General features: G+C 43.9%; 1 protein-coding gene across 1 annotated transcript in view; it reads right to left on the bottom strand.

Annotated features, from left to right (window-relative positions):
• DENND5B (DENN domain containing 5B) overlaps window positions 1-21,478 on the bottom strand; it is a 104,064-nt gene that overhangs the window by 27,324 nt on the left and 55,262 nt on the right. Inside the window, exons 4-7 of the mRNA XM_072332954.1 lie at window positions 12,445-12,632; window positions 8,207-8,743; window positions 6,621-6,852; window positions 4,506-4,656 (exon numbers count right to left, since the gene is read on the bottom strand). Of these exons, the coding sequence (XP_072189055.1) occupies window positions 4,506-4,656; window positions 6,621-6,852; window positions 8,207-8,743; window positions 12,445-12,632 (1,108 nt within the window). The remainder of the gene's footprint in view (window positions 1-4,505; window positions 4,657-6,620; window positions 6,853-8,206; window positions 8,744-12,444; window positions 12,633-21,478) is intronic.

Genomic DNA, 21,478 nt, shown 5'->3' with positions numbered 1-21,478 from the left:
CTGTTGGTGGTTTGCTCCATTAGGTTACCTAATGTATAGGGGCCACTTGTTACAGATTTTCAAACTTGTAAGTTGAGCTTCTCCTACCCGCCAGCTTTAAATAACTTCAGCGCTGTGTGCGGATGGCTCCGTGCTGACTCATGTCTTACTCACTGAGATGCTGCTCCCCACCACTTGAAAGTGCAATCATCTGGCTTGACTTATGAAAAATAAAAAGCTTCACTAATGACTCCCAGCCTTAAAACAGCACCCAACATGTAGGGAGGTAGAAAAAGCATGCACAATACAGAACACTCGCTGCAAGACACACAGATTAGTTGTCATACAAAACATAGTTAACTTAGTTAAAGCCTGAATGAATTCTACCATTGCGTAGAGATTCATCAAAGTTGAATGGTGATGGAAGCTACAGGGCTGCACCCATACAAGTCACACCACCGCCTGGGTCTCACTGATGGACCTAGTAGAAGAGGGGTGGCCAGCAGGGACACAGAGGTGATTGTCCCTCTCTACTCTGCCCTTGTGAGGCTCCATCTGGAGTACTGTGTCCAGGTCTGGAGCTCCCAGTAGAAGAAAGACAAGGAGCTGTTGGAGAGGGTCCAAAGGAGGGCCACAATGATGATCAGAGGGCTGGAGCACCTCCCATATGAAGACAGGCTGGGCTTGTTCAGCCTGGAGAAGAGAAGGCTGCGAGATGAGCTCATTGCAGCCTTTCAGTAGCTAAAGGGAGCCTACAAACAGGAGGGGAGTCAACTCTTTGGAAAGGTCGATAACAGCAGGACAAGGGGAAATGGTTTTAAGTTGAAGGAGGGAAGACTTAGATTGGATGTAGGAAGGAAGGAATCATTTCAGTTGTTCTCTGTGGGCATTTGCTACAAATTGCTAGAATGCTAATATACTCCCATACTTGACAGGCAATCAGTGTTTTCCTCTGCAATATTTAATCTCATTTATCAAGCTTCTTAGTACAAATTAAGTTACAATGTAATCAATTAGATTGAAAACACAGCTTGCTCCATTGTTCTAATTCTGCACTGTAAGCATATACACCATAATTTAACAATTAGCTAATCAAAAACCATGAAGTGTTTACTCCGCTTGCCTTTTTGTCATTCAAATTCCTTTCCTGAATCGTTGCAAATGCATCAGCCAGTGGAGTAACAGCTCCAGTTCTAAAAGCCTGGCAGAAAATGCATGCAGGGAAGGAATAGGGGAAAACATAGAAACCACAATATTGTGGTGCTGGTGTTCAAAAAAGGGAAGGACAGCTCTGGAAACGCTGCTCTTTTCTAGGCTGGCAGACAACCTGCACAAATGATTGCAGCCTGTTTCCTCCCAGGCCGCTTTCTAGGAAGACTTCTGCAGAAGTTGCTGCTTTAGGAGGCTGCAGTAGAGTGGACGGGATGTTGCTGAACCCAGAGGAAGCTGCAGCTGCTGTCTGTAGATTTAGAAAGCTTTCCCATGAAGTGGGGGATGTATCAAAGGCAATGGGCGCAGAATGAGTCACCCTAAGAGGGACCTTGATACCTGATGTGAAAATGGACTGAGTTCGGTTTTGTGCATTTTTTTTGTTGTTGTTGTTTGTTTGTTTCCTTAATTGCTGTCGGCTGGGATGAATCGCTCTTTTCCTTATTGAAAAATATATTTGTTTTTATTTAAACAAATATTTTGATACAATAGTTACTACCTTTCCTGAAAGTTAAGACCCACGTATTCTGCAGTTGAAGTCTTTCCATGTTCCATCAGTTCTGATAAGAAAGATGATTAGAAACAGTATTTCTAGGAGCTTGTTCTTCAATTTTATGGAGGCTCGGTGTGCCTTTTGTTGCTAATTTTTCATTTCTTTTCAGTAAGATCGACTTTTGAGTTAGTGTCAGTGAAGTTTCCACTCAGCTGAGCAAAACATTTCCTAACCAGCCAGGGAAAGAGGCACCCCGTATCCCTAATAGCACCAAGCAGAACCTGCCATCTGAATGAACTGGCCAGAATGGAAGCTCATGCAACAGGAGCTGCCCCGCCAACCTGCAAGTGAGCAAGCAGAGGAGAGAAAGCAGCAAGGAGCATAATGCTGGTTAGGGCTACGGGAGCACAGGTCCACCCCCTGTCCGGTCTTTTAAAGCACATCATAGCAGAACAGGAGGTAATGACAGAAGTGGGGCAAATCACATTGCTGAGCATGGCTGTGGGTTGACAGATGAAACGTTATCAGACTTCATTTTATGACAGACCTCAGTGTTTTAACTCTTCTGTGTGGCAATGTGACCAACATTTGTTCCCAGCTGTGTTTAGGTGGAAGCGATCCAACATGACTGCCAGCCCTCCCTCTGTCCCCAAGCCCTGCTTCCCATGACCTGCAAGTGAGAGCCAGACACCTCTTCTTCCAAACTAAGTTTCCACCTGCCTGAGCAACAGGTTGTCTAGGACCCTGTACAGGGCCTGGGACTACAGGCACCAAAAGCGTTTGTTCTGTGCATTATATTCCTGACTTACATATAATAAATTACACATAGAATGGCACAGCAACAGAGATACCATCAGTGTTCTGCCTGGATGTGGGAAGGGAAGAGCTAGATAACTTTATGTGCACACACGCTAACTATAACTGAAGTGCATGGGGATACAGCCAGAACGTTCTCTTCCCCCAAGCCCATGCTCAAAGGCTGAGTCTTGTGTGCAAATATGACATATCCCCATGAAGCACACACTGGGAAATTCAAATTAATGGAAGGCTACAGCCCAATTGATTTTGTGGTCAAAAGAATTATGCTGTATTTGCAGAGAGCAGGAAAAGGCTATCTATTTTATCCGTGGGTGTAAATTCAGCAGAATTACATGTCTTAAATGAGAGAGAAAAGAGAGTCATCTCGGCTGCTCACATAAAATGCCAGGAAGCTGAAAGATATAATAAACAGACGGTCCTGAGATTTTCCAATTACAAAGCTTTTTGGCAATATATGACTGGAGGAATTCCAAGCATTTGTCACTTTGACATCACTTTGCAGTAAGTAATGGGATTTTGGTATTTACAAATTCTGAAACACGCTGTAATTTGAAGAGCAGAACCTGCTGCCTACATCAAAATTACCAGGCGAGGAGTTAAACTCCCATTTTAGAGTAGGCACAAATCTAACAGGAGCATCTCAGAAGATGGGAGAAAGCTGTTTTTAGTTTAATGATTATTCATAAATTCAGTGAGATTCTGTGACAGAGACTGAACATATAAACAAGTTTGAGAAGGCTGGGAATGCTCATGCGATCGCTGATACTCTAAAACTGAAAACTTAGCATAGGGATAAAAGACAGGCTGCTAAACACGGCATCTCCCAGAAGCTGGAGATACCTTTGATTTCTCCAAACAACATTAACCGTAAACTTTTTTCTTGGTTTGCAGTAAGGTTACAAACAAAGAATCCTTTAATTTCTGTGGGTGTTAACTCAAAAACTCATTGCAGTTCTATAAACTCTCGTTGCTCGTGGATGATCTTATTTGATCATTTGCAAGTCTCTTGCATAACAGGCTATTAAAATAGGATTAGCTAGCACTGGGGGGGGCACAAAAGGTATATGAATAGAACTGAGTGGGCACCTCACAGAGTTGCTCAGATCAGCATGTGTGTATGCTGCTTTCTAGAATGAGATAGCTTTCAAAATGTGAACAATCATAACTTTAGGAGCTGTTGGATTTATCTGTGCTCCATCTTGATGTATCAATGAAACTGGAAATTAGGGTCTGAGCTTGTCATTTTGTAAGCAGTAATCACTGATGCACATATATCCAGGTTTTGAAGTAGGAGGGGAAACAATCTCCCTCCTGGGTTTGGGAGGAAGGAAAAGAAAGTAACTTATAGCACTTACGCTCTATTATATCTGTATTAAAGTCATATTCATTATTTACTGCAGGTTCTTATTTTACATCAGTCAAATTAACTACATAACAATATGATTGATTCCACAGCTACAGGTATCCCCTATCTCCCGATCAAAGCACAGTACAGAACCTCACTGGATTCAGAAGAGTAACCCAGATGCAGAACCTCACACTCTCCATCCTCACAGAGTTATTCTTTCCAGGTTATTCCAGTCTGGGAACCAAAAGAGCTATAAGAATCTTTCGGACATATAATAACAGGTAAAGAAAGGAACAGAGTGAACACTACTTTCATGCGGCATGTCAAAATTTCTTTCAGAAACTGAATTATTCCTTGGGTTTCCAAATTATCCTATTCAGTGCAAAACAGAAAACTAATCATAAATGTGTTATGACAATGGTAAAACTAAGAATATGTATGAGAAGACACGGTGTTTACTACTAAAACAAAAAATAGTACTGAGAAAGCTTCATAAAACCAGAGCTAACACTTCGTAGCATAACCCACGCTATGGCTTTAACTTCAGAGTCAGCACCTATGGAACACAAATGGAAAGAGTTGAGCTGGTTTTATTAGACGGGTCAAAAACCACCCAAAATTTGGAGCGCAGATGTGGATCATAAAAAACATGCTTACTTGTTATTGGTAGGTCCTGTTGCTAAGACATCTGATTGCAACTTTGGGAAAAATCCTTGTTCGTATTTCCCTTGGCCAATCTTCATATCAAGTAAATGCGGGTGGATGGCCGTGTGATCGATCTTCATCAGCCGCTGCTCAATGGACTGGGCTGCAAGTTACACCCATATGTCAACAATCATGTCATCCAGCTACCCCAAGACTACAACAGCTGTCATGCTCTTATCCTGAGTAAGTCTCTAAGAAGTTAAACACTCATTTTAGTCCCTGAATTCTGTTGCTTACAAAAATGTTACTGTGTTATTTGGGTTTTAGTTTCCATACTGCACACGAGTGGCGCTGAGACTAACAAGTTAGCTGGTAGAGATGCATAATACTAGATGTATTATTTGCCGACAAGGGCAGTGCAAGTTTCCTTGTAGTTTGGTGTTTGGCCTCATTGCCTCTTTGTGTGGACAGCTGGGGCAAGATGGGACAGGAGCAGCTCTCCATGAGGGCTGGGCACCTCACTTGGCCAGAGAAATGCTTCCTTGGACAGACATGCTGGGGTGATACCAGAATTTAACAGGTGGTGCCAGCACTGAAGACAGGCCTTCAAAAAGCAAGACAGTTAGCAAGGCCTGAGGCGTGAGCAGGGCAAGGGAGGTGAGCAGACATTTGGACAGGCCAGAGGCTGTGACAAGAGCAGAGAGAGCTCCATGGAAACCCCTCTGAGGCCAGCGGGGTTTGGTCCTGATGTGGCCTGAGGGTTTCACCACAGCTCTCTGGCAGAATGCAAATCAAACCCACCAGCCTCTCAACACTGTCAGATGAGCTTCTAACTGAGTGGGGAGAGGGGGGTAAGCAGGGGGGAGATCAGAAGTGAATTAACAACTTCAGTATTCAGCTGTCTCAGCCCATCCATTAATGGGCAGAGCCATTCTTTCAGCACTTCATGACTGTGAATATAAATGCAAGACGGGGAAGCTAAATCCATTTTCCATTCGTCAAGAACAACAAAGAACTCATTTCCTATTTTATACAACTGTGACTGAGAAGAAACTGTCATAAGATTTACACACATTATCATCAGAAACTCAGGAGCTTTTCTCCCCCCAAAGAAAAGTCTCTCTGCGTGGTTTTATTTTGGAGATAAGGACTGGGTAGTGAGGGACGGAGGTTTTAGAGGGTTTCAAAAACAGTAGGTTAAACAAACAAGTGCTGATGCTCGACTCGTGTGTGTGAGTGGCAAATATGAAATAAAGCTGGCATTACTATCAGCTTGCTGCATTTCAAGAGACAGAAAATGAGGCTCCGGTGCCACAATATCTACCAAAACTAGACGCCGGATAGACAGGCAACCTGCAAATTAGAATAGTTTTTAAAGAGAAAGGGTTAACCAGAGATAGGATTTCTTTCTGTCACGGTTGTAACAGGTAAAATGTTCTCAATAAATCAGAAAATGAACCGAAAAAAAATCCCCCCAGAATAAATGTGCTTGCCTCAGTTCATTCATTTGTGCCCCAATGAATTGCAGAGTAAAATTTCTCTGCATTACTTGGAAATTAAATAAAGACTCTCACAGTAGGAAACTCGAATATAATTTGAAAAACGTGTGCTGTGAATATAGCAGCACACAGGGTGTTGTTTGCTAACACTGAACATCAACTGCAGGAGCTACCAAATGTGCCACATACAATTATGTCCCCACCGCCCCATGCTGCTCTAGTCAAATGGCCTAAGCCAAAAAATGCCCTTTTTATGGAAAGGGGGAGATGAGGTGAACGTCTCAAGTGCCAAGGCTTGGTGTGGCTGGCCCTGGTCCCACTTGTGCAGTAAAGGGAAGCCCTGCCATGGACAGACGTGAGCTGTGAGCTGCCTGGAAGGGGATGAAGCAAGCTTCCTCCTGGAGCTTGGCTGGGATTATTAAATGCACAAGAGGGCTTGAAGGAAAGATGGGGGCTTCTGCTGTCTTTAGCATGTAAAAGCCCACTGTAGATTTTGCCTAAGGAAATAATGATAGCGAAGAGTGCTGCTCAGGTAGCTTGAGCTTCAGCACTCAGATGTCTGAGGACCTGTATCTCGTGGTGGCTGACACAGTACTTGTAAATATTTTATTTGCCCATCTGAACGTACCTGCTTCCTTCAGAGTGCTGCATTTCTGATAATTGGATGTCCGCAGTGCAGGGGCCCTTACATTATATAGCCTTATTTTCTCAATTCGGGAGTCAAAAACTCTCAGAAAAGGGTCCTTCTCTTCCCATTGGGAGATTATCTTGTTGTCTATGAAGGTTGCAAACATCTGTGTCTCAATGAAGTGTGATAGGAATGGGAGGTAAGGCTCAGGTTGGTCCGAGAGGAAGGAAGCCTGAAATACAGAGCAGAGCATTAGTGCCACACTCACTCCATGCCTTGACATGTTGAGTTATCCTACAACGAACTGGTGCAGCAGCCATCAGGGAGGCTTGAGCAAGGCTTCCCCATCACAGAAACACCCCCTGGAGAAGATGGAATCCAGGTACAGAAGTGTTTGTGTCTTGCATCACGCCTTTGGTCACTACTGTGAGGAAGAAGGAGCTTTGGGACAGCTCAAGTAATTGGAGTATGGAGCTGCTGAAGGAATACCTGTGCTGCCAGCTTTTGCAAAGAAGTCTGATGGCTACTGCCTACAGGTATGAGCCGTATGCAACCTGTGTGTGCCTCTGGTCTGCACATACCTGCTTGCTCACAGAGGTGCCATGTATATTTAGAGGTGCTCGATGCAATTCAGCTAATGTCCTTTTGTGAAATTAAATAGGACAATTATTCTCGTAATTCCAATTAAAATTGAGCATATGCCTGAATCTCTTGAGTTCTGAAAACTCTCACCTTAAAAGCCCACTTTATTATATTATACAATACTAGCAGAGCCCACATAAACAAACTCCTGCTTCTGAATGCCACTCTGCTCAACACCAAAGTACAAACAACACCAAGAAAAGACATGGCAGCTTTGTTTCTGTATGGTCAAAAGCTGACTGAAATCAATATTTAGTCTGTTCCTCACCATTTGTCCCTCTGACATTCTCCTCAGAGTAGGACTTGTATCTATAAAAGCTGATAGCTAAAAACATTATATACTTTGAAAAATCATTCAGAAATAACAGTTGTGCAAGCACTCAAACGTTTCTCATTCCTCTTGTTAACCCACAGTCTACTTATTTCCCCATTTCTAATCTCACCTTCTTTTTCACTCCTGTGTACGCATTACAATGGAGCCATAACAGTACTCTAGTGACATAATAACGTGATAACGTTCTGCAGAACTAGACTAAATGTTAACAAAAAGCCCTACTGTGAGATTAGGAAACGAGAAATGTAGAAAACTGGATTCTCTATTTGTCTTGTGTGTTTACATCTCCTATCCTCTATGGAAAAGAAAAAAGTCGCTTTTCCATCGCTGCTGTTCAGAAAACCCACGGGACAGCCCCATCAGCCAGGCAGCAGCACATCTGCGGGGCTGGTACCCATCAGGACAGCTCTGAGTGGCTCAGCAGATGCACACCAATTTACTTTGGCAGAGGGCCTGGTAACGTGTAATCAAAGCAAATGAATCTCTTGGGGAGGCAGACAAAGAAGGGAAGATTAAAGAGTATCTAGGCTACATACACATAATACAGCTACTGTCCCACACCTCCCAAAAGCACTTCCAGGTGTCAAAATAAATACAGAGCAATCTTTACTTTGTCGAAGTTCTGCATTTGTTCCCTGTTGGTCAGCCATGACTCCAGATCGGGGGCAGCCTGGATGACGAATGCCTCGTAGTCTGCAAATAGTTGCGTGAAGCGGTTGGCAAACACCTCACGGAGCTGCACGTTCAGTTTGTAGTCCCTCAGCTCCACTTCCTCACACTGCAACTTCACGTCCTTCTCTTTTTCTGCAAGGGGGGGCGTGATGGTCATCTTCTCCATCGTCACGCCTGTCCTCTTGGCGAGAGCTTGCAGGCGGGCGATGGTTTCGTTGCCTTTCAGCAGCTCGTACATGTTGAGGGCATTGCCAGGGATGTTCCCGTTCTTTTTGTCATTCACCAAGTCACTAAGGACCAGGTTCTTGAGTTTGGTGGCACTGTCACTGCAGTGCAAGTTGCCCTCCGGAGGGATCCCAAACTGCAGGAGGACCTCGGAGATTTCCTGGATGAACTCCAGCTTGTTGGGAAACTGAGGGAATTCCTCTGGCAGCTCAATGAAATGGTTATCGATGTCCACAAAGCACAAGTTTGCCTGAAATACGAAGAAGAGTTTCAAAATACACACTCAGAACTGAATTAGCTTTTCCAAATAGCCCTGTTTCCCCAGAATGTGTCCAGATAAAAAGATAAGAGCACGTATTTGCTAGAGACCTAGTGTGCCTGAAATCACTAGGAGTGACTTCAGTAAAGATGGGGACCAAGTGGATGACAGTGATTTCATATATGAGTAAGATCAGATCATTCTTATGGGATTCACATTCCCTAAGCTTCCTGTTGCAAAGTCTCCACATCCCCTCCCAGCATAGTTAGGGGTGCAGCAGCAGCTGGGATACGCAGCACCACTTCCTAGCTCATGTAACCACTAGCCATGTGGATCACCGCATCCTGAGGCCACATTCATTGTATTAGGAGACTCTGTAGGAACCTCTGTAGTTACTGAGGAACAAGGATTTAATTGATGATGATGGAGTGACGATACACAAGAGGGTCCCACGCAAATCCTTAAATCCTTTGTGATCACAGAATCATCATAGAATGGCCTGGGTTGAAAAGGACCACAATGATCACCTGGTTTCAACCCCCTGCTACATGCAGGGTTGCTAATCACCAGGCTGGCCTTGAATGCCTCCAGGAATGGGGCATCCACCGCCTCCCTGGGCAACCTGTTCCAGTGTGTCACCACCCTCTGAGTGAAAAAATCATTATAAAGATTGTGCCTGACTACACTTTGTTCAAGTGGGACCAAGCTCTACTGCTCTACTTCCCCACTCCTCCCACCCCTCTGCTTCTAGCTTTTAATCTTGGAAACTGCTCTGCCTGAGATATAAACAGAATGCTCTCAGACAGCTTTTCTGTGCATGGAGATGGATCTCAGCCCATAAGATTAAAGCTAAGTGGAGACATGAATTTAGCAGAGCAGATTCTAGCAGTCAGCGGGGGGAGGGAAGCACCCAACATAAAAATTAATTACATTGCAAGTACACCCTTAGGAATAATAGGAGGAGGAAAATCAGTAACTGATCTTCTGAACTGTGGCTTATATCTGAAATTCACTGAGTGCACCATGCTGAGTAAAATGTTAAAGCAACTCGGATTCCCAGGGAACTGAGCTCTGATGGGTTTCACCCCAGTTGCAGGCACTGACGGGGCAGCAGGAGCAGGTCTGTGTTAGTCTGACTCAGCCACCGCCACGGCTCCTCTGGCTTCTCTACAGCGCATTGCCTGCTCTCTGCTTCTCACAAAACCCTGCAGATTTTGTGAATGGAAAGGATTTGTTTTCCTCCTTTTCTGAAAAAGTTAATTTTTTCAATGGGGCAATATACTCCATGGCAAACACGGTTATAATGGTTTGCATATTTCAGTGTTTGACATTAACAGCACTTTGCATAAATACTTAAAGATAATACTTAATTATTAACCCTTCAGCTTAGTTTTTCATACAGAATTTGGACTGTCCAAAGAAATCCACTTCTTCATACAAAACAATTTGCTTTACTTAACTGCACAGCCATTAAAGAGTTGCGGATGTGTCGGTACTGTTCCTTAGCTCAGGGACTGCCTTCTTATCTACATCAATATTTCATTTCAAAGGCTTTTTAATTTCAGCTCTGCATATCATTTACAAAACTTGAAAAATGAGACTCGGATTGAGAACACCCTCGGGGAATTGGTGTCACTTCTCTCTTCAAAAACATCTGATGATTAAACTTAATGCAGAGAGATTAGTAACCTTAAGACAGCACGATGGCCAGTTGTTAGAAGTTTTATCTCTGACACACAAAGGTTTATATTTAGACCGAGAGCTTGACAAGCCAGCCTCTGGCCTGAAGAATAAAGGAATGCTAAAGCAAACAGCGCTTCATCATAGCTTGTATGCTGAAGGATTAGTTTTTAATTGTCTGGAGGAATTCGAGATTCACGATTTCCCTGTTCAATACGACTCCTTTTCCTCTCACACATTTACTGAACGTATGATTTCCATAAATGCAGGGCTGTTCTTTTTTACCCAGTTATCAAACATTGTCACAGGGCGCTTCTTTCACGCCCCACACTTACTGTCCTCTCACTGGAAATATTCAGTTTGTTGTCCCAGTGATACTGCAAGCCTATCACATTAACATTTTAATTTAAGGAAAATGACAGCTTCATCTGCTAACTAAAAGCATATGACTAATAACTTAATACAGTAATCATGTAACATTAACATGGTTTTACTGAAAAGCATAGCTAGATACCAGCTCCATTTCCAAGGCTGTATGAATTTCGTGTAATTGGACCATTGCATCCAAGGGATAAGATCTAATTTGTATTGTTACATGCTACCTAAGCCGTGAATCTGTCACCTCTACCAACACCTGAAATAAACCTTAATTAAAAACCACATTACTTTTGCTCTGTGTTTATCCATCAACTTCCACACATAAGCTTACCTTCTTGCACATACCCTCTCACTGATGCTCCCACTGCCCGCTCAGTAGGAGTGCCCACTGCAAGCTCCTGCTTCCAGGACAGGTCCCTGCACAAAGTTGGGTGCTGCAGTGCTGAAGCTGGGAGACGTTGCAGCCATGCAAAATGTTACTCTTAGCGTTTCTCACTCATGGTAAGAAGGAACTCAAGTTAAAAGATACAGCTTGCTCAAGAGACGGGCCCTAAAGCAGTAACTATCTGGAAGACAGAGCAAGCTAGCAATATCCCAAAGATTTTGCAGTGTGGAGAGTCATCAGTGGCCAGGTTAAAACAAGAAGCAGTTTTGAACATTGTGGTCAAATTCCACATAGGAAAATCTCCATTTCACTCTACCACCAGTGACCTCAACACAGTCAGAGGACAACCTCTCCTTGCTTTTTTTTTTCCTCTGGAGAAAGAGTAGCAAACAAGAAGGACTTATTCAAAAAAAAAACATTGCTAGAGCGAACTTCTGTGTGGTTCACAGGCACAATATTAACACAACTTTGGTTGACCTGAGGCCAGGAAATTGGCCTGTTAGTAGGCCTTGACTCAGTCTGGGATGCATCGGTTCACTTGTAGGTAGGATAAGGTGGTATAATTGTGGGTGCAAAACAGGACGTGCTTGTTGAAATGGTAACAGGGAAAACTTAATTACTTCTAGCTATTGCACCTGAGATTTACTTTCACAAAGACTATCCCAAATGAAATGCTCCTTAGCCCTGGGCCAATAGGACTGTGGCACAAAGAAAGAATAACAAAACATGGTGAAGTGTGTGAGGTAGGGAAAGTAGAGAAACTGTCACAGCAAGAAGTAGAAGAATGCATAAGTCATAATTAGCTGCACCTGTTAAATTCAGAAGCACAGGAGGGAACAGCAAGGAGCTGTGTCAGGGGAGGGGCAGCTGTGTGTTAGGAAAAGGTTATACACCATAGGACATGGAACAGGCTGCCCAGGGCAGTGGGCACGGCCTCAAGCTGCTGCAGTTCAAGAAACATTTGGACACCGCTGTCGGACATAGGGTTTGACTTTGGGTAGTCCCATATGGACCTGGACACGGTAGTCCCTGTGGGTCCCTTCCAACTTGGGAGATTCTATGACTCTATGAAGGTCTGTGGAGAGTTTCTCCCCTCCGTTTCTCTCCTGTTGGAAAACAGAGTTTCTGTGGAAGCAGTCTTCACGGTACCAGAGACACTCCCTAGCACAGCACCTGGTGTTTTCCAGCAGGGATTCACACAAACACCAGTTACGTGCTGCTGAGCAGCACCCCAGGTGCAAAGACCTACCTCTTGTGGCAGCTCCAGCTTGGAGCGGTCAGTTCCCTCCTTGGACTGCAGCCCCATCAGGTAGGGAACCGGAGCATCCAGAAAATGCAGGAGGGAGGCAGGAAGGATGGGAACGTATACGTGCTGCCACTGAAATGGGAACAGCAGCGTTGTGATCCCCTCTGCCACTGTCATCAGGCGCTGGTAATCTAGGTGCAGGGAGAGAGAGAGACACTGGATTACCTTCTTGCCTTCCACTTCTGGAATCTGGTTTACAAGGAAAGCAGTGATGACACAGAAACCGTATTTATATGGTAAGATGCTCTTTTGAAAATAAGACAGCACTGAAGTATTTAAAAGCCTGAAGCATTATTTAATTCATCAAAACTCATTACCCCCAGGAAGAAACTGCTGAACATAAATATTCATCTCTTATCTAGATCTATTTCATCACTAAATTCATTCATTAAAAAGATACCAAAAATTCTCTCTAAAGTACAGGTTAATAATATTCTGATTCTATAAAAGGCGTATGTTTTACAAGGAAAAAGGAGAAGAAAGGAAGAGAACTTCAAGGAAACACTGCAGTGAGGTTTTCTCACTTGCTCTTGCCAGCCTGTTTCTGCTGCACTCGCTGCTATTTCCACAGCTGAGTGCATTTTCTGAGAGGCTCACCTCACTCCAGCAGAAGCTGACGGTCCCCGGGTATACAAAAGGACCGTTTTAAACAGAAATCCAAAGAGAAGATGAAGGGAAATTCAGTTCTTAACACACTTCATATAGCTTGCTCTCTTGTATTGCAATGCTTTCCCAAATTTGTCTTTAATTGAGTAGTTTACTGCCTTGTAGTGTCGTGGTGCAAGTAAACCCACAGTGTGCTATCTTTCAAACTGCAATTTAATTAGGTCTAGCTGAGCCACAGGGATATTTTATACTTCAGCTTTTGGATCAGAGCAGATTATTTTTCAAATATTCAGCTAGCAAGAAATGTAATTCCACTATCTACTTATTAATACAAATGAGAGAACGGAATGGAGAAGTTAAATAAGTGAATAAATAAATCACACATTTGTATTTAAAGAGATGGCCATCCTTATGGCAAAACTCAGACTGCACATGAGCCATCCAGAAACAAGTAAAGAGACTTGGGTCTGGTAAGCTGATAAAGGCTGTGAAACCAGGCGATCGCTTCTGCTCTGTATTACAGCATCTTCTGCATTAACTGATGCCCCTACATTTTTAAGAGCACAAAAGTACACCTAGGTCCTAAGGAGCATTAAATAAACATGAAGAAGCAGCACATCTCATTAATCACCACTGGCTAAAGGCAGGAACACTGCCCTGTGCTATCACAAGAAGAGTTGTTCCTATTTTCCTACAGCCCTGCTGCCTTCTTCTGTGTGGTCAGGATCCCAGCCTTCCTGTTCCCCAACAACCCAGCCTGACTTCCTGGCAGACATCAGGGTCAGCCCAAGTGCTGTTGTCTGACACTGCTCTGCTTTTAGGAGGTCACTGGGAAGATGCACTTAAATAAATATGTAAATTAAACAACAAATTGCACAGTCCTTTCTCCTTCCTGCTAGCACCTCTCTATGAAAGAACAGCCCCTATCTGCAGGTCAGCTGGCAGGGCAAAAACACTTTTCATCTTGTCCTGCTAATAGCTGGTCATTCAGCCTTCAAAACCACTTTCATACATACAAGTCAGTCTCAAGGTTAAACCTCAAAACCACTCCCAGCTGCAGATCGGCCATTTAGGAATCTCTCCCATTGAAACGGGTATGTAATTATATATGTCGATTGGCGGTCTTGTCGTGGAGCATTTATACCAAATTAACTCCCAGCATCTGCTGGTGTCTCAGGAATGCTGATATTTGGCACACATTCCTGAACTCCGAAAATTGGTCAAGTTAAAACAAAATTAATACAGAAAATTGCATGTCTTAATAGGCACAAGATGACTTCAGGGTCTGCTCTGACCTACATGGTCACGTGAAAGGACAGATCTTCATGGCAGGGTTGCAAGGCAAAAGGCCTTTTTGTCTGGGATCATTGCACCTACAGGCATTTGAAGAAAGCTGGTGCATGTACCAAAGGCAACCTGGAAACAAAGGGATTAACCCATTTTCCTAAACCAGGGACAGAAAAAGGGGAGCAGAACAGAAAAAAAAAGGAAGGAGGGAGAGAATGAAAGTAGGAATTAAAATCAGATGGCGCGCGTTTGTGTCAAGGTGGAGGGGTCTCCTGATCCTATGCCACCACCACTATCAGATGTTGATAGCAACCTCCAGCTGTAAGCCAGGCTTTGCCTTCTACTGAATGCATGGTAGGCTGGGTAGGAAAATGGTTCTCTGATCCTAACCCAGCACTTAAGAGCTGGAACAGGAGGTGAGATAGTACTCAGCAGCACAGGAAGTGTGGCTGGAGAAAGATTGTACCTGCTTCCCTCACGCTGCCCTCCTGGGACACTTTATTCAACACACACAACACTGGCGAGTGCGGTGCTTACAAGTTCTTCACGTTCAGAGTTAAATTCCTCATTTATACAAGGGATATCTTCCAAGAGAAACTGCTCAAGGAAGATAATCCCAGGGCAAGTGGCCCCTGTGGGTCCCATTGCAACCACTGCCTCCCAGCAGCTGCTTAGCAGGATTTGGCACAGGTCTGTCTATCACACTTAACCCTCCTCCTGTGTGAAGAAGAGGGCAGCAGAGCTGAGTTCAAAGAGCCTGGATCCAATGCCTTCTTCTGGCAGCATCTGCTGGGGGCCCTCAGCCAAGTCTGCGTCTCATTTCCCCATGAAGGGAAAAAAGCTGCAGTGCAGACCCACTCCAGCACGGGTCAGCAGCTCTGCTGTGTTGTGGAAATACTCATGGGGATCACAAGTCACAACGCAGTGCTTAAGCTGCAAGCCCAGAAAGATTCCTATGTAATTATGGGTCACTGTTTTGTTTGGAAATGATTTCAGAATTTGAACATAAACTTACTGTAATGTTTTTTTTCTGACAGAGGGCAGCGTTTGGCAAATACCTGGACTTGCTGATTCTTCACAATATAACAAAGGGCCAACAACCAAGCCGAATGATATTACAACATACACTGTGCATGCAGAAATATTGTCCAAAAGAACTTACAGTTCAAATGCAGGCAATAGTTGAAAAAGTAGTTTTCCCTTTGAGAAGGGAAAGAGATATCAGCGTTACCCTGCTCAATACAGCTGAGTCTTCCCTTGCTCAGGTGATTCCCTCGAAACCGGTTAAAATCTTAAGTCATAATCCAACAGAATGGAATTCCACCTGGGACTTCCTCAACTAATGCTCGACCACAGAATTTTTGATAACAAAACACATACACACATCCATTCAAACCAGAAACTCTATTCTTGCTGTCATCAGTACAATGCTATTTTAGCTCTGTCACATCTGTCTTCCTGACAAAACAACGCAGCCATCCTCCAAATATGTTCCAGCAACCTGCTAGACACAGCACAAAGCCTACAGTAGAGCTGAAGTCTCAGCCTGGTGTCATGGTCTTGGCACGACACCTGGATCTTCTAAATCCACTGCAATGCTTGAAAAACAGGCCATGCCTCCCCTTTTTTTCACCTCTCACCATTCTGTTTTACATGCAATTTGCAAGTACTTGGAAGTAGTTGAAAAGCTGAGCTAGCTGGATGCCACTCCCCTTGCTCTACAGCTTTTTGAACACACAAACATAATGGCAACTTTGCACACCCCTGTGTTTGTGTGTATCCCGGAAGATGATAAAACACATCTACAAAAAGTGCCTTATGGAAAGGAACAAATCGAAATGAAGCAACAGTTAAAACCCAAGTTTTAAAAAATAATAAAAGAGAAAAAAAAGAAAAATAATAGAATCATAGAATGGTTTGGGTTGGAAGGGACCTTTAAGATCATCCAGTTCCAACTCCCTGTTATAGGTAGGGACTCCTACCAGGTTGCTCAGAGCCCCATCCAGCCTGGCCTTGAATGCTTCCCAGCGGGAGGCATCCACGACCTCACTGGGAAACCTGTGCCAGTGTCTCACCACCCTCACAATAAAGAATTTATCCCTAATAGGTAGTCTAAATCTACCCTCTTCCAGTTTAAAACTATCATCTCCCCTTGTCCTGTCGCTACCTGCCCTTATAAGAAGTCCCTCCTCAGCTTTTCTGTAGGCCCCCTTCAGGTACTGGAAGGCTGCTATAAAGTCCCCTTGAAGCCTCTTCATCTCCAGGCTGAACAGCCCCAGCTCTCTCAGTCTGTCCTCACTGGGGAGGTGCTCCAGCCCTCTGATCATCTTCACGACCCTCTTCTGGACCTGCTCCAACAGCTCCCCGTCCTTCTTGTGTTGGGGGCCCCAGAACTGGACACAGTACTCCAGGTGGGGTCTCACGGGAGCAGAGTAGAGGGGCAGAATCACCTCCCTTGACCCGCTGGTCACAGTTCTCTTGATTTAACCCAGGATATGGTTGGTCTGCTGGGCTGCAATTGCGTATTGCGGGCTCATGTTGAATGAACTGACACTCCCAAATCCTTCTCCTCAGGGTTTCTCTCACTCCATTTACTGCCCAACCTGTATTTGTGCTTGGGATTGCCCTGACCCAGGTGCAGGACACTGCATGTGGCCTTGTTGAACTTCATGGGATTGGCATGTGTTCACCTCTCAAGCCTATCCAAAGTCCATCTCAGTAGCATCCCTTCCCTCTAGCATGGCAACTGCACCACTCAACTTGGTGTTATCTATAAACTTGCTGAAGGTGCACTCGATCCCACTGTCCGTGTTGACTACAAAGATGCTAAAGAACACTGGTTCCAACACTGACCCCTTAGGAAAACCACTCATCACTGATCTCCACTGAGCCATTGACCACAATGTTCTGAGTGTGACCATCCAGCCAATTCCTTATCCAGCAAGTGGTCCATCCATCAAATCTATTTTTCTCCAATTTGGAGACCAGGATGTCATGCAGGACAGCATCAAATCAATGAACCTTAATGAATAAGAGCTAATTCTTCAATGGGAAATGCCTGACCCAGCTTTAAAACACCCTAGTGACTAATAGATTTTTCATATGCTACCTTTTCAGTCTAAGTATTACAAGCAATTGCTGCTCAACATCTACTTTTGTAATGCGATATGGATTAGCTGAGTCAGGTATATTGAAGAAACTGGAAAATAAAGGTTACTGTTTTGCTTTGAGCTCTGTGTGTGAGTCACCAACAACCACGAGACTTGTCTCGTGACTTGCTACTCTCAGATCTGTGATATTTTATATATAGCACTTTGCAGATGAAAAAGGAAATCTGAAATTCACATCCGAGAGAAAAAATGTTTATGAAAGCAAAGGTTTTCAAAACAGAGCTCAGAAGATCCTTGGAAGCAATGCATACAACTCTCTCAGACCTCAAAGTGCCCTGAAAACTTCCATATCACAGAATCACAGACTCATAGAATGGCTTAGGATGGAAGGGCCCTTAAAGCCCACCCAGCCACAACTTCCTTCCATGGACAAGGCTGCCACCCAGCAGCTCAGGCTGCCCAGGGCCCCATCCAACCTGGCCCTGAGCATCTCCAGGGATGGGGCACCCACAGCTTCTCTGGGCAGCTGTGCCAGGGCCTCACCACATCCTGAGAGAAAAACGTCCTCCTAATATCTAATCTAAATCTCTCCTTTTAGTTTAAAACTGTTCCCCCTTGTCCGACCACTCATCTTCCCTTGTCGTTGCCCATGTAAAAAAGTCAGTCTTACTCCTGTTTATAAGCTCTCGTGTCTGACTTGTACACTGAAGCGGTGATTGCCAACAAGTAATGTCAGGTGACTTTCAGGAGATGTTCACATGAAATGCATGTTGCACTTCAGGAAACATTTATTTGCCATAGAAATCACTGTACTGCCTTCAGGGGACATGAGCAGCTTGGAGACACAGGCACGTAGCCTGCAGAGTTGCAAGGAAATGACCCAGGGCATCACAATCTTCCACCTCAGGCAGGAATGGGTGGCACAGCACGCAAGCTATGCGATCAAAGCAGAGCAGCAGTTTATGCAGATCTGAAAGTACATGTTTTCTTAAACAGGATGATTGAGTAAAGTCTGCAATCTAATTGCATCAACTAAGAATTAGCTCCTCAGACTGCGGGTCAGCTCTGCCTAAGGGAAAACATCCCGAACTCAATTTTCACTGAGGCCAGTTTCTCCAGTTTTTCCCTCACTAGCAAGAGCTTAATGGAAAAAATCACTTCTACTTCAATACATTTCCATTTATCCCATTTATCTGTGTCACAGACCGCAGGTCAGCATAAATTATTTTATGATTAAGAAGCACCTTAAGAATTAATTCACAGGAAAATTTGAATCAGCTCTGCCACTAGCACAGTTACGCCTCCAAAAGTGTGGCACAACCCTGCATCAAGCTGAGAATACAGCAGCGGATGTGTGATGTAGCAGGTTGGACTAGATGATCTCCAGAGGTTCAGACCCCACAGTTCCGTGATATTTGAAATGCAAATTCAAACTAAGTCAACTTTATTTTTTTTCCTCCTGTACTTAAATGTAGAGCTGTCTTATAATGGAAAATATTAAGATCAAATTTAAGAAGTGGACAAGTGATGGATTGCGCGTGTGCAGCAATAAAGACAGTGCCAATCTTCCTCTACACTTCATTACTAACAGAAGCGAGGCTGTAGAACAGGCCTGTACTAGCAGTCCACCTTGTTTGCAGATGCTTAAAAACTGTTTGACTTTTCAGGCTGAATGACTTCTCTAAAACTGAGTAACTTGAAGTTGAAAAATAGTTTTGTCCTTTCTCTGAAGATGAAAGTCAAGAGGATAATTGATTCTTTGGGTCACATTACTCATCTCTGTTCCTGGGGAATAAGCACTGTGGTCTCCTATGACCACGGTGCTGCTGAAGCCCCAGATGTGGATCTCAATCACAGCATAGACACGTTTTGTCCCCATGTGAATTGTTCAGCTCTGGCTCTGCAATGGTTTCCTGAATATGAATACCAGTGTGGAATGTGACAACTTAAATAAGCAACAGTGGAGAACAAAGATTTTCTGCATAAGTATATGGCGTTAAAATGCCATATCTCACCCAAAACAGTTTATGTACCAGGGATCTTCCAGGCACAATGTTTTTTCTAGGGCACACCTATAAATAAGCATAGCCATTTCAACTGTAATTCCTAAGATTTAAAGAAAAAATGACTCAAGGAATGCTTCAGTCTTTGAGGAGCAATTACTCAAGCCCTCTGAAAAAAAACAACTTGGGAAATGCTTAAAATTATAATGAGTAGAAATAGCCTAAGCTGTAAGAAGTTTATCTTTGTCTCATCCACATTCCCTCTCATGTTTAAATCCCCAGAAAGGCAGGCATACGGACGGATTGCTGAGGTTTCTGCAGAGCCTGTGATTTAATTCATCTCTCTCCAGCAGACATCTCACGCCAGTAGCATTTTGTTACCAATCCTCGGGAAACTGTGGCAGCTATAGCAGAGTGTTATTAACTTGGATACTGCTGGAAGCCTGGACACTCACAATACCATTACATTGCCAGAGTCACATGGGAAAGCTGTGCTCTGAATGAAACAAAGGGCACTTGCGAGAGTATTAATTTTTAAGATTGAATAAACTACAATAAAATTATGTGCAACAGCAAATCTGTTCCATAAAGGAAAGTCCGTAAGCCCCGAGCTTACACAACATAAGCTGTGTGCTACACTATGTGTCTTGCTTAGTAATAAGCGTGACTACTTCTATCAGCTTTTTAGAATTTATTTGGAGTCTCGAGGTCTCCTGAAAGTCATAGGGATACATCATAATCCAAGCTATAATTTTTAGAGGATGAAGTTTAAAAGGCTGCCATACAAAAACTTCTCCTTGTAGAACTGCAGAGAAAAAAAAAAATGTCTAAACCTTCCCTTTGGTTTTGAAATGTCCTGCGTTAAAATCTGGCACTATTTAAAATATTCTCCAGATCCAGAATGCTGTAGCCTGATCTCACAGGAGTTCTGCTTCCAGAGCCTCCAGGTACAGCTTCCAACTTTGCAAGCCAAATCTGGCACTTCCAGCAGTCTGTTGCATCTACCTACTGAAAACAACTAGAGTGAGCCCATGGAACTCTGTGTTGTCTCCAGCAGAGTCAAGGACTGGTCTTTTTTGTCCTGCCATTGACAGTGCAAGCACAGGTCCCTGCTAGCTCTTAACTGTCCATCTTTGTTCAGGTTTTGCCCTAACACCACCACAGCACAGTCTGACCTGATGCTTTGTGTCTTCAGATTGAAATACTTTAGTCACAGTGGTTTTTGCTCTGGAGGTACACAATCCTCCACACCAGTTCCCAAGTTGTGGTTCATAAAGCCACAGTGACAGTTCTGCAGCACCAGACTGCATTAAAGCCTAAGCCATAAGCCAGAGACAAGCTGAAGATGAAGGTAGTTGCAACTCAAGAAGTTCGGGAACCAAGGAGCTTAAGAGAATGAGCTCATCATTTTCCTACGGCAGTCTCTCATCGCCTTAGTTCAATTGCCGTAGCTGCAAAATGAAGTTACAGCCCACTGCAATCCCTTCTTTTGAACAACAAATGGGATAAACAAAATCCATAAAACCCCACAGAGTAACTAGATACCAAAGTTGACTGCAGCAGCCACAGCACAAATACCTCCCAGTTGGCCCTTACACGCTTGTATCACGCTGGGAACACTTTCGGGACAAGCTGGACAAAGTCACCCAACACCCTCACCTCCTCTCTCACTTGCATGCTTTTGTTCAGGAAACACTATTCCAGCTCCATGGCTAGAAATAAACTTTTTCATCCTTAACTCCTTATTCACTAGGGAAAAAAGCACTCCAGAAAAGCTAGTACCATCTTTGAGTAACCCTCCTTTGCTGCTTAATACCCAACTCTGTCAGTGAACAGAGTGCACCTTCACCTGAACACCACCCTTTGCCCTGGCAGCCTACTACCCCAAGTTGCTTATAAAGCTAAGATTTAAAGCCAGTAGATCTTGGAGCTCCGGCCAGTTTTTGAGGTTTTCAAAGTCCTCTCTTTCCT

Source organism: Excalfactoria chinensis, chromosome 1 (assembly GCF_039878825.1).
Source record: "Excalfactoria chinensis isolate bCotChi1 chromosome 1, bCotChi1.hap2, whole genome shotgun sequence".
NCBI classification, from domain to species: Eukaryota; Metazoa; Chordata; class Aves; order Galliformes; family Phasianidae; genus Excalfactoria; species Excalfactoria chinensis.
The sequence above is the reverse complement of the archived record's forward strand: the minus strand, read 5'-3'. Positions and strand labels throughout refer to the sequence as shown.